Consider the following 11,423-nt stretch of genomic DNA (forward strand, 5'->3'; position numbering starts at 1 on the left):
CAAGGCCCACACCACCAAGAAAAACACTTCCAAGCACCATACAATTCCTGCAGCTCTGCACTAGATAAAAAGTTAGGCAGATATCAATGGCTTTTGTTGAAGCCTAAAGAGTTGAGAGTCATGTCAAGCTTCTTTCTTGATCACAAGCATCTCACCCCTCTCTCTCTCTTGCTCTCTGTGGGTGCCATCTATCCCAATCCCATCCCACTTCCTCCACTTGTGACATCTCACATGCTCATCTGGACTCAAAAGAGTCATGGGTCCCTTTCCTTCTTCCTCTCCCAATTGACCCACATCTAATTGTGGTTGTGAGGGCCCAAATCTGCATGCTGGATTAACTCAATTCAGCTTGAAATTTAGCACTGAAATCTGTGGATCCACTACCTTCATATCATATCAATTCTCTTTATCTTTTCTTCTGCTTTAAATCCTAAAAGAATGCATTAATGCCCCCTTATTGGAAAGCAATCCATTCCATCACTAATGGTGGTGGAAAATTATTAGCATCTCAAAGGAGGTCAGTGATCAGTTCTAGTTAGCCTTCTTTGACTTGATTTGGTTATACAGTTAATGTCCAACGGCTCAATTGAAGAAAATCTAACGCGTTAAAGGGAACGAAAGTGATGGTTTGATAGGATACTAGTGGAGGCTTTAAACTTCAAACACCTAATGAGATGGATGGATTAGAATGTGATTAATTGATCTAATCCACGTTGCAGGTCAAGAGATTGGAATGAAAGATTCGTTACGCAACTACTAATTAGGGAAAGTGAGAGCCCACCAAACCCATTTGATCTTAATATGTCAAATATTCCAAGACTCTCTCTCTCTCCCTCTCTCTCTAAGAATTACAACTGCTAGTTTTATGATATATAGTTATATGACTGTTCTTTTAATTTATTTATTTATTTCTTCTCTATCTTTAGATATAGGCAGTAGCCTATAATTAAGTGTGATTAATTTTATCCATGCAACTTGTCATATATGTCTCTCAATTAGTGTTGCATATGATTTACTTAGCCATGGCATCAGATGCATTCAAAGCTCTGCAGTGGTCCAGAGGCCATGCAATTTTCCTGGCTTCTAATTTGGTTGGGTTGCTATCAGATCTTGTTAGCATTATTGTCCTTGGTATCCTGGCTCTCCACCTCATATTATTGTCCTTCTTATCCTGGCCAAACACTGGTATTTGAACATTCTCAGATCTACTTAGAATCTAAGCTTGTTTTATTGTTGGATTTTTTTTATTTTTTATTTTTTAACTTCAGCTCTTCTATATAGCCAAACATAACAGAGAAAGTATGGGGTTTTAGATGAGCCAAACATATGGGCTTTGAGGTTAAATGAGGATTTTATATCTGAGTTGTGATTAAGGTTGATGATTTGGTGGTCAACCTTGTAGGTTAAAAATAGAGAAGAGAAAAATATTAGCATGATTAAACTTACCGGGTTCAGGCAAAACTTATGGTAAAACTAAAGGTTCGGATTTGGGTTTGTAATGAAAGGCCAATTCAAAGCCCATCCAGAGTATGGATCTACTGGTGATTGGGCTCCTAAATCTTTGCAAGGACTTCCATTTTTATGAAAGAGTTGACCTAGTTGTTCAATCTATTATTAGGGCGAGATGACTCGTTGTCCCCGGTCTATAATCTACGACTTTTAAATTATCAAAATATTTAAAAAAAATCTAATGCAGCTTACGTCGACATAAATACTAATGGAAGAAAAACTATCCAGCACTTATGTAAATTGGGTGTCTCAATCGTTGAATCATTAGATTTTCTTTTTCCTTCTCGACATAAATACTAATGGGAGAAAAACTATCCGGCGCTTATGTAAATTGGGTGTCTCAATGGTTGAATCATTAGATTTTCCTTTTTCTTTTAGAGGGAAAGTTGGTAGATAAATCATATTATTAATTTAATTCAAGCAATTACAACTTTGATACCCAAGTTTGGTGAAAAGAATAAAGTGAACAGCAATTTGTTCTAATGCTCTATACTTGGTATGGTACTCTTCACGATTGGTGAGAGTTTCTTATGAAGTAAGCTTTTAACCATGACTTTTGTTCTAATGCTCTATTAAAGGTTACTAAAATTCATGAGTATTCGACTTTATTTATACGGAAAGGAGCTAATTAAAATAGAGAAATGGGTTTCTTTTTAAAAATCTTGTCAAGGTAAGACAGATATATATATTACAAAAGAAAGCTGCTCGTTTTCGTCGTTTTTCTTTTTATTTAAAATCTTCCTACAAAAAAGTTAAAATGGGCTAAACTTGGGCTAATTGGGCCATAATTTGCTCGACCCATTTAGGTTCCTCATCATTCAATTCAGTTCTATTACGAATCTAAGGTAATCCTTCTATCATATACCAACAATGGAAGAAGATTAATCTCTCTTCTTGGGATTTTGATCCTCCTCTTCCATTTCTATATAGATTCTAGTTTTGCATGTTCCATGCTCCATGTTCCATGTTATGTTTTAGTCCAATTAGATGTCCTTTTTCTGGAGTCAAATCCAACAACTGGTCAAGCACGCAATATACTTTCTTTGCACGCCTATCTAACCCTCAAAGCTCCTCTTCCCCTGATTCCATCACCTATCTACTTCTTTACCATTTCTTTGATCTGGGTTCCATCTATGTGATCTTAGTTGGCAAGGTGCTCGCTCTTCTTTATCCTTCATAACTCCATCATGCAGTTTCCTTTTTCTTTTCCCTTGTCTTAGTTTATTGATTTAGAGTTGTAATTTTTTTTTCTTTCTGAGAATAATTTCTTCCGTTGATATGGTTATTGGGTTTCGTTTATCTATGAGATATTACCTCATTTACATCTCTCACTTTAGTTTTTGAGTTTATATCTATTTGAAGACTTTGAGGATTGACTCTGATTCTAAATAGACCAGCCTCTGTTCTGATGACCATTAGTCTTTTGTATTCATCTTGTTCTATTGGTATCCCTTTTCTTGCTCTTTTCAAGCAGTTTGCAAGTAATATTGAGAGATTGCTTTTGCCTAAGTGCTTCAAAAGAAAAGAGAAAAAGGAAAAGAAACATGAGAAATTGTCTTGAAATTACTAGGATCTCTTTGTGCAAACAGGATTAGTAGCCAAGTTATATTAATGGGTAATCTAGTTTGCAAGTGTGGATATTATATGACACAAACCCAAAGAGAGTTAAGGTGTTATAGCGATGCTTGACCTAACATCTATGTCCTTGTTCCGTAATTGAATTGTTGCGGAAACTTCATGTTAGTTTCCTTTCATGGTGCATTCATGAAACTTATCAGATTGTACAAATGTATAAGAATAAATTGACATACAGCACCCAACATAGTTCTTCACTTTCTTCAGAATAACAAAAATCAGTTATTACCAGCTACTTGATAGTTGGTGTCAGTCCACAGTGTTTATGGTAATTTCACTCCTATGTTATTTACACTTGAGTTAAAACTAGAAGTTAGTGGACTTCATAAATGCTATTTCCGAGGAAATTATCGTAAGAAAAATCACCATATGATGGATAGAGTAAGTGAGATGACTTCTATGGTTGCTAACAATCTTATGAGTGTTAAACATTGTGAAATATCCATCTTTCAGCATCATACACATGAATGAAACTTCAAGTTCTATTTTTAATGTGTGCCAAGTAGTAGATGCTGGAGTTCCAATGAGCTCTTACAAATCTAGATATCTATAAGTACTGTTCTTACTGATATCTGAGAATCTGATTTTAGATCTTCTGAAGAGTCTACAAGAATGTCTTACTTGAGGAGATCAAGAAGTAGTGCTAATGAGAAAGCCTTGTCTTACGACGAGCAACAAGCAAGGGTAAGAGCAGAGATTTAAGTCAGATGTTCTTTTTGCTTGAAAGATATTTAGCATACTTTTTATTCATTGAGTATCAGTTATTTGGTAGAAATTATATGTTTGTGTTCTTACATGATTCAGATTAGTGAAGTTCGAAAGCTCATAGGCCCTTTGTTATCTGTGATTCCGAACTTCTGTTCAGATGCATCAGTATCAAGGTATCTTCGAGCAAGAAACTGGAATGTAGAGAAGGCAAGTAAAATGCTGAAAGAAACTGTGAAATGGAGACTAGAATACAAGCCAGAAAAGATTCGTTGGGTATGGAAATTCTTCTTTCACTGATTCCAATATTGCTCACCTTGGTGACATACGAAACACATCTATATTTGTGTAAAGATCCAGTACCAGTCAACCTGGTAAATTATATTCTATTTTGCAACTGTTAGGAAGATGTTGCACATGAAGCTGAGACCGGAAAGACCTACAGGGCTGACTACCTCGACAGACATGGAAGAACTGTTCTTGTCATGAGGCCTGGATTTCAGGTGTGTAGCATCAAAGAAAGCTCTTAAATATTAATTGAAGTTTCTTCATTTCAATCTTTTTTTTACTTTGTACATTGCTGTATCAGAATACTAAATCTGCGAAAGGGCAGATTAGATACTTGATTTACTGCATGGAGAATGCTATTTTGAACTTGGCACCAGATCAAGAGCAGATGGTGTGGTTAATTGACTTCCAAGGTTGGACAATGGCAAGTGTATCAGTGAAGATAACTCGGGAAACCGCTCATGTCTTGCAAGACTATTATCCTGAAAGGTTGGGGCTAGGAATCCTGTACAATCCTCCAAGGATATTTGAGTCCTTTTGGAAGGTACTTGTCCAACTTTTTTTATCCATTTTTTTGTTTCTTTCGGTGCATTTAATCATTACCATCTAAGAGAAGTAGATGCTATGCATATTAAAGGCCCTCTTGAATTTTTGGATTATTATGAGAAACATAAGATGTATAGTGTATACACATAGAACAGTGGACAATCTTCTGTGTGTTGTATCAAGTGATTAAGTTTAAGAAATAAGAAAAATGCCATATATAAACTATTCATAAAGAAAATCAGTCCTTATTGTAGTACAAATTGCACAGAATAATTCTGAGCTTGTCCATCAAACTTTTCTTTGAAGTGATTGCATGTAAGAGCAGCTGGATTATTCTTCTTTTGAAAGGATCACAGCACAAAAATTATGAACATGACTCATGATTGAAGCATCCTAAGCCAATACCTCTGATAGTATAATTAGGTACATCAGCAAAAAAATTGTTGGGCTTTACCTTAGAAAGCAATCTATCTTTTGGCTTAAGACAAGTTCTTTAGTATACTAGATAGTTACCTACATACCCTTGACACAATCAGTAACTAGCAGAATATTTCCAGGAATCATTTCTATAATTTACACTGGACCATCTTATTTCTATAATCATTACCCCTACCAAACTTGATACATTTCCCTCTCTCTTCTTCTACATGTGTATCATGGTCCCACATTAGTGCATTGAAAGTTGGCCATTGTAAGACCTATCATAGGTGATCCACATTTTTTTGTTGCAACACAATTTATTATATGAAACCAAAGGATTTGAACCTGCAAATCTTTCATGTTTAATTAGTGTCAAATCTCAGTACCTCAAATAGTTACGGAGGACTGCTCGTCATTTCATCGTTGGACCATCATACCTTATTCAAGTACATTTCCTCAATGATGCCATTTTATTATTTATGTGTAAATTAACTTATGGCACGAATAAAGTACCTCTTATTTTGAGCCCAAAAGAACAAATTAAATGAAAAGAAAAGAGCAGTTATCAGAATATCTCTTGGTTGGGTTCCTGTTATGAAAGAATCATCTAACTGCCCTCTTATATTCAGATTGTGAAGCCATTTTTAGAGCACAAGACATACAAAAAGGTGAAATTTGTTTACTCTGACAACTTGGACAGCCAGAAGATAATGGGAGATCTCTTTGACATCGACAAGCTTGAGACTGCTTTTGGGGGAAGGAATACATGTGGTTTTGATTTCAACAACTATGCAGAGAGAATGAAAGAGGATGATAAGAAGATGGATGCTTTCCTGAACTCATCTGAGTCTCTCCTCTCCCAACAACAGCCTCTTGAATCTATTCTCCAGAACACAGAATCCTCTATATCTGAAACACACTCAGAGGCCTCATCTGAGGCCTCTTTTTCAAGTGATGAATCTCCAAAACAAGAAGACACAAAAATCTCGTTGGAGAATGAGATTAAAGAGCAGCTCAAATGTTCGAACAGTGAGAATGCTGCAACAGATATTCAACCTGAGTTGATTCAGATCACAGAGTCAGCTTGATTGATGCAAATTTTCTTCTCTCATAGTTGAGTTCATTCCATGAGCTGAAGAGCAAAACTAGCATACATCCAGTACTTATAACTACATTTTGGAAGAGCTTCACATAGATACATAGATGAGATGAAACACTAATTTTCAACTTATTCCAGTGGAAGTTGAAGAATCTTTTGGATTACGCAAGTACACTAATATTAAGGATGCCTCCTTAATATACAGAAATTTTCCATATTCTTGCAGTTCCTTTTGTGGGGGTTTGAAAATGAGCTTTCTATAATCTTGGCTCAAATAATGTAGGATTCATCAACTCCATGATGTCAAGTTTTATGATCTTCTCTTTGCTGTTACTCTTATCTGCTTGATGCTGCATGAGGCTCATCAAATAAATAAATATCATTCTTGGTGTGCAACCATGTTGTTACTTCCAATTGCTCCTCTATCTTTGTAGCTTTATCTCTGTAAGCTAAATTTAGATTCTTATTGAATTTTAAACATGACCCAAATCAGCAACTCAACCATTTGACCAATTGAAATGGTAAATATCACCATGGTTTTGCCAAGAATCTAATGCTATCCACAGCATTTTCCAGTGTCTTTCGTACTATTTACGAAACTATGAGTATGTAAACGCAAGCAAGATGATATTAAAAAATCAAATCCGAGAAGTATCTTTGCAATTACTTCTCTTCGTCTCTCAGAAGATTTGTGCAGTAACTAAGACCACCAAGAAATCACAGTTGACTTTTGGCTTTGCTTGACATTTCAAAATTAGGTCGATGTGATCATTGACATAGAAAACATACTTAATATAATTCTATACAGTAGAAAATTTGATAAATATATTTTAAGCCAATCATCTATAGTTCATACCAAGTCTAAATCAACTTATGTGGATTATAGATACACATCAAAATAGATATACTCACTTGTGAAGCAAGAAAATGTCTATTTACACAATCTACAATATGAATATTAATGTATATGAATTGTTGAAAAAAATATATTTTATTCTCTTGTAGTTGATGGCCAAAATAATAAATTCCCATGGACAGACAATAGAAATGCCAGCTATTTGTTCCAATCTTCTGAAGCAAATAATCTTCCCTAATATAAAGAAGTATAAACAAACCATCAATATCCGAAAACAACCTGCAATTCTATCAACAAATCATCAAATTCGAGTCTCATGCAGTTTATCATCAGTTCCATTTACTGTTATTGTTGCAATTTTATCGGTCTTATCTAAACATTTAAGCTGATAGATAACGGTGATATTCGAAAGTCATATTGTACTCTGGAAATCGATCTTCGATACAAGATGAATCAGAGAAGGTAAGCTAATGAATTTGATTATTTTTAAAAAAAATTCAAATAATATGTTATATTTTCATTATTTTATGATTAATATTTTGTTTTTGAGAATTTTGTAACAAATTACTAGACCCAAATTGTTTACCTTGACTAACTGTCATTAATTCTATTATATGCTTTATGTAATTCTATTTATTAAATTACTAAAATATTCTTGAAAAGTTTCAAACCTTGGCCCACCCTTTAAGCCATCCATATTCAATGCTAGCCCACCTGACAAAATAAAAAAGCTAATTTAGCTGTTCTAGAAATTACCTTTAGTATTCTGAGAGAATATTTCTTTGATTGATATCCTTCTATTTGAAAATAATAAAGTTTAGTAATTCAGAATATCATATGGAAATTATAGGGAAAAAAAAAATGTTAGGGTTACATTATCCTCAAAGACATTAAATAGATAAATAATAAAAATATTTAATGTTATTTAAAATTTTCATAATTTTTTATTAATCAAGAACATCGTGCAATGGGCTATTTGTTTTTTTTTAAAAAAGGTTCTTAGATTTTAGTAATTACAAAATTAGGCTTTTGAAATGTGTTCATTTTAAAATTAAATACTTATATAAGACATATGCATAAAAACTTACTTTTGCTATTTTGAAAACTAAGGAGTTTTTCATGCAAATGTCCCACTTTATAATGGCATGCCAAATAAGTAGCAAAAGACCACACTCAACCCTAATAGCATAGTCCTTTGTTGAGTCTTCGTGTGGTCTCGATGAAATCATAGGACTCTGATAATCTTGCTACTATATTCTTCTTAGGCTAGCTTTCTCACGGACAGATTTTTGGGTCTACCAAGTCTCTTGTTATACTCTTTTAATGGTGTCGCTGATAATAGCCAAGTGGGAGACTTGTTTCTAGAGTCGTTGCCCTACCTCCTCTCGTTCTCTGCTCCTGATTGCATACGAGTACTTATAATATTATTATAGCTTAATATTATATTTTATTATTATTCGATCTATTTCTCGTTCTACTTTTTTTTTTAATCTAACAAATTATAACTAAAAAATGAATTTTAATATAAAATAATTTGAAAAAAAAAAAAAAAAAAAGGTAATAGAACACAACTGGGAAATCCAAAATGAGTTGCATACTTCATAAATTTGAATTATTATACCATCTTGCTTCATTGACTGACTTACAAATATATCAAGAAAGATAGCAGTAGATGCATTTGTTGATTGATGCCTTTGAAAGATGTGAAACTATTTGTCAAACCAATGGCATAAAACCTAATCAACCAATATAATTTTGATTTAGATATGCTGGCAAGCATACAAAGTCTATTACATCAAATTAAATTATTAAAATGGCACGTCTTGGACTGAACTGGTCATCCATCAGAAAATAGGCACAGAGAATTTTGCATTTCGCACCCTGTATAATTTATTAATATTCCTTCCTGAACCAAGGCCGCACTCTAACGGAAGGATGTCAATCAAATCGGAAAATATTTTCATTCCTTTCGAATCTAAATGGAGGACTGAACTTAGAAATAATAAAAAAAGGCAGGGTGCAAAATAAAAAATTTCAGAAGATAGAGCGAATCGTACAAACAAACTCGAATGAAAGGAGAATTGAAACAAACGCGTTGGTTCTACTTTTTCTTTCTTTTTCCTCTTCGAAACGGTCCAAGATTCTATTTACAAGCCGTTGAATCTAATCCGACCCACCTTTTTCGTTTTCCCCTTGTTTGTATTCTAATTGCGTGTTAATCCAATCCTGGATGATTCTTCTATGAGCTCATGTAGAGGTATATTTAAATCTTTGTTTATCTGTTAACCCGGTTTCAAAAATTCTTCAAGACCCAGTTGTTGTTTTTTGAAGATAAGAGAGGGATTCGATTTTTGAGGAGAGCTCTGCTTTTGGCTGTGCTCTTTCCATTCTGCAGCATAGCGAAGGATTCCATCTATTTTGCTGGTGAGTTTTTTCTCTACTATTCTTTTCTCCATGCGGAGAATGAACATATTTTGTACTATTTGGTTTTGTGGGTCTTGTTTGTTTTGTGTTTATCTCTTGAATTTTTTTGATAGAAAAGAATCTCCTTTTGGGAAGTTGAATGAACTTTTGTGCCTACATCTAATGAAGACTAGTACGAAGATGCTTTAGATGCTCATGTCCTTTGCATGTAGGGTGTATGAAGAAAAGTCAATTAGGAAAGGTTCTTGTTTGTTCATCCGATCAAAATCAGATATTTCTTGTATCGTAATATGGAGTAAATGAATATAAGATTTCTTTAACTTTGACATAATCTGGTGAGCTGAAAATTCCTTTTGAAATTCCTTTTGTCTTCTTGTTTGTTTTGTTGGTAGTTAAAACAAGAGGGTGAAAGACAAGGGCAGAAAGATGGATGATCCTTTAGTTACAATGTATTGGTGCCATATGTGTTCACAAGTGGTGAACCCTGAAGTTGAAGGGGAGGTCAAATGCCCTCACTGTGATAGTGGCTTTGTGGAAGAGATGGATGACAGAAGTGGTTTGTTAAATGCTGATCCAAGCTCCAACCGCCCCCTCTCTCTTTGGTATCCTCTTGTGCTCGGGACAGTTCGTGGTTCCTCACAGCGCCGGAGGTTGCACAGGAGAGCCCATAATTTTGTAGATACTCAGGGAGGAAGGAGTTTCTCACATACCCTTCAATTGCTCAATGGCATCCATGATGTGAATGGATTGAATTCAGATGAATCCGAGAACGAAACAGAGCATGAGAGGGAGAGCGACCGTCTGATCCTCGTCAATCCTTTCAACCGTTCTGTAGTTCTTCAAGGATCCCTTAATGCCAGCTCAAGTGAATTTGGTTCCACCATTTTATCAGGGGATGAGTTTCTTGTGCCTAGCTTTGAAATGTTATTACAGCATCTGACAGAGAATGATCCAAGGCCGTATGGGACACCTCCAGCTAAGAAAGAGGCAGTTGATGCGATGCAAACTGTAAAGATTGACAAGATGATGAGTTGCTCAGTCTGTTTGGAAGATTTTGAGATCGGTGAAGAGGCTAGGGAGATGCCCTGCAAGCATGAGTTCCATAGCAAGTGTATACTTCCATGGTTGGAGATGCATAGTTCCTGCCCAGTTTGTAGGTTTCAAATGCCTACAGATGAACCAAGGGACACAACCGGAGGTAGTCATGGTAATACAGCAGAAGGTGGTCGAGGTGAAGCTAGTAGTAGCAGAGATAGTGGAAGAAATGGAAGAAGGTCTCATCATATCAGATGGCCATTTAGTAGGTGGTTCCTGTCTTTACGGTCCCACAGAAATGGAAGCTCTTCTTCAACACAGTCATCTTCTTCTCCTTCTTGGGGAAATTCAGCCTTATGACAGTTCAAGGCATTCATTTGCTATGGTGCATCTATTGCTTCTTTAGTTTCAGTTTATATGTGTATACATATGTTCCAACAATTGGAATAAGTTTGTAGTTCTTAAAGGTTTTAACTATATATTTTTGGTGTGTGCATAACTTGATTTCACTAGATGCATTTAAGTCATGCGGTATTCAATACTTTTTTATGATGAAAGCTTGGAGTTGTATCATAAAGACTATTTCTTGTTATCTTTTGCTCGTGTTATTCTCGTTTAGAATTGGTTCTTTATTTTGATCTTGGCTGATGAATCTCAGTCTTCCATTTAGTTGCTTTTCATACTCAACCTTAGCTGAAATGCGCATCATGCTTCATATAAAGGTAAATCATGACCAGAATCAGCTTCTAATTGATTGTTCCAATCAACATTATTGTTGGTTAAATACTTACAACAATTGTTGTAATTGGCCAAATTTAATCTTATCTTCTGGTGTATTGATGTGTAGTAGGTTTATCTATGCATATTGTTCATGGGTAGTTTTATTAGATGTGATGCATAACTTTG

General features: G+C 34.9%; 2 protein-coding genes across 4 annotated transcripts; both read left to right on the top strand.

The window, feature by feature from the left end:
* The first annotated feature begins 2,399 nt into the window (after positions 1–2,399).
* On the top strand, positions 2,400–6,598 carry LOC140779185 (uncharacterized). Of its 2 annotated transcripts, none has more exons than XM_073124173.1 (6): positions 2,400–2,662; positions 3,735–3,828; positions 3,949–4,125; positions 4,254–4,352; positions 4,439–4,681; positions 5,733–6,598. In XM_073124173.1, the coding sequence occupies exons 2-6, from the start codon at positions 3,757–3,759 to the stop codon at positions 6,189–6,191; spliced, it is 1,050 nt and encodes a 349-aa protein (XP_072980274.1). In that variant the 5' UTR covers positions 2,400–2,662; positions 3,735–3,756; the 3' UTR covers positions 6,192–6,598. The 2 variants fall into 2 exon arrangements, with proteins under 2 accessions (XP_072980274.1, XP_072980275.1); XM_073124174.1 differs by having other exon boundaries at positions 2,401–2,662; positions 4,010–4,125.
* Positions 6,599–9,145: 2,547 nt separating this feature from the next.
* Positions 9,146–11,026, top strand: LOC140778040 (E3 ubiquitin-protein ligase SIRP1-like). 2 transcript variants are annotated; one of them, XM_073122560.1, is made up of 3 exons: positions 9,146–9,315; positions 9,390–9,482; positions 9,875–11,026. In XM_073122560.1, the coding sequence occupies exon 3, from the start codon at positions 9,909–9,911 to the stop codon at positions 10,875–10,877; it is 969 nt and encodes a 322-aa protein (XP_072978661.1). In that variant the 5' UTR covers positions 9,146–9,315; positions 9,390–9,482; positions 9,875–9,908; the 3' UTR covers positions 10,878–11,026. The 2 variants fall into 2 exon arrangements, with proteins under 2 accessions (XP_072978661.1, XP_072978660.1); XM_073122559.1 differs by having other exon boundaries at positions 9,146–9,482.
* Positions 11,027–11,423: the final 397 nt, after the last annotated feature.

Source organism: Typha angustifolia, chromosome 15 (genome assembly GCF_048772165.1).
Source record: "Typha angustifolia cultivar Huaian chromosome 15, ASM4877216v1, whole genome shotgun sequence".
NCBI lineage: Eukaryota > Viridiplantae > Streptophyta > Magnoliopsida > Poales > Typhaceae > Typha > Typha angustifolia.

Bases quoted from the DNA above. Each gene is read 5' to 3' on its own strand.
- LOC140779185 (XM_073124173.1), top strand. From the start codon at position 3,757: ATGTCTTACTTGAGGAGATCAAGAAGTAGTGCTAATGAGAAAGCCTTG. The intron at 4,353-4,438 runs GTGTGTAGCATC...TTGCTGTATCAG, and splicing joins TCATGAGGCCTGGATTTCAG to AATACTAAATCTGCGAAAGG. The intron at 4,682-5,732 runs GTACTTGTCCAA...TCTTATATTCAG, and splicing joins TATTTGAGTCCTTTTGGAAG to ATTGTGAAGCCATTTTTAGA.
- LOC140778040 (XM_073122559.1), top strand. From the start codon at position 9,909: ATGGATGATCCTTTAGTTACAATGTATTGGTGCCATATGTGTTCACAA.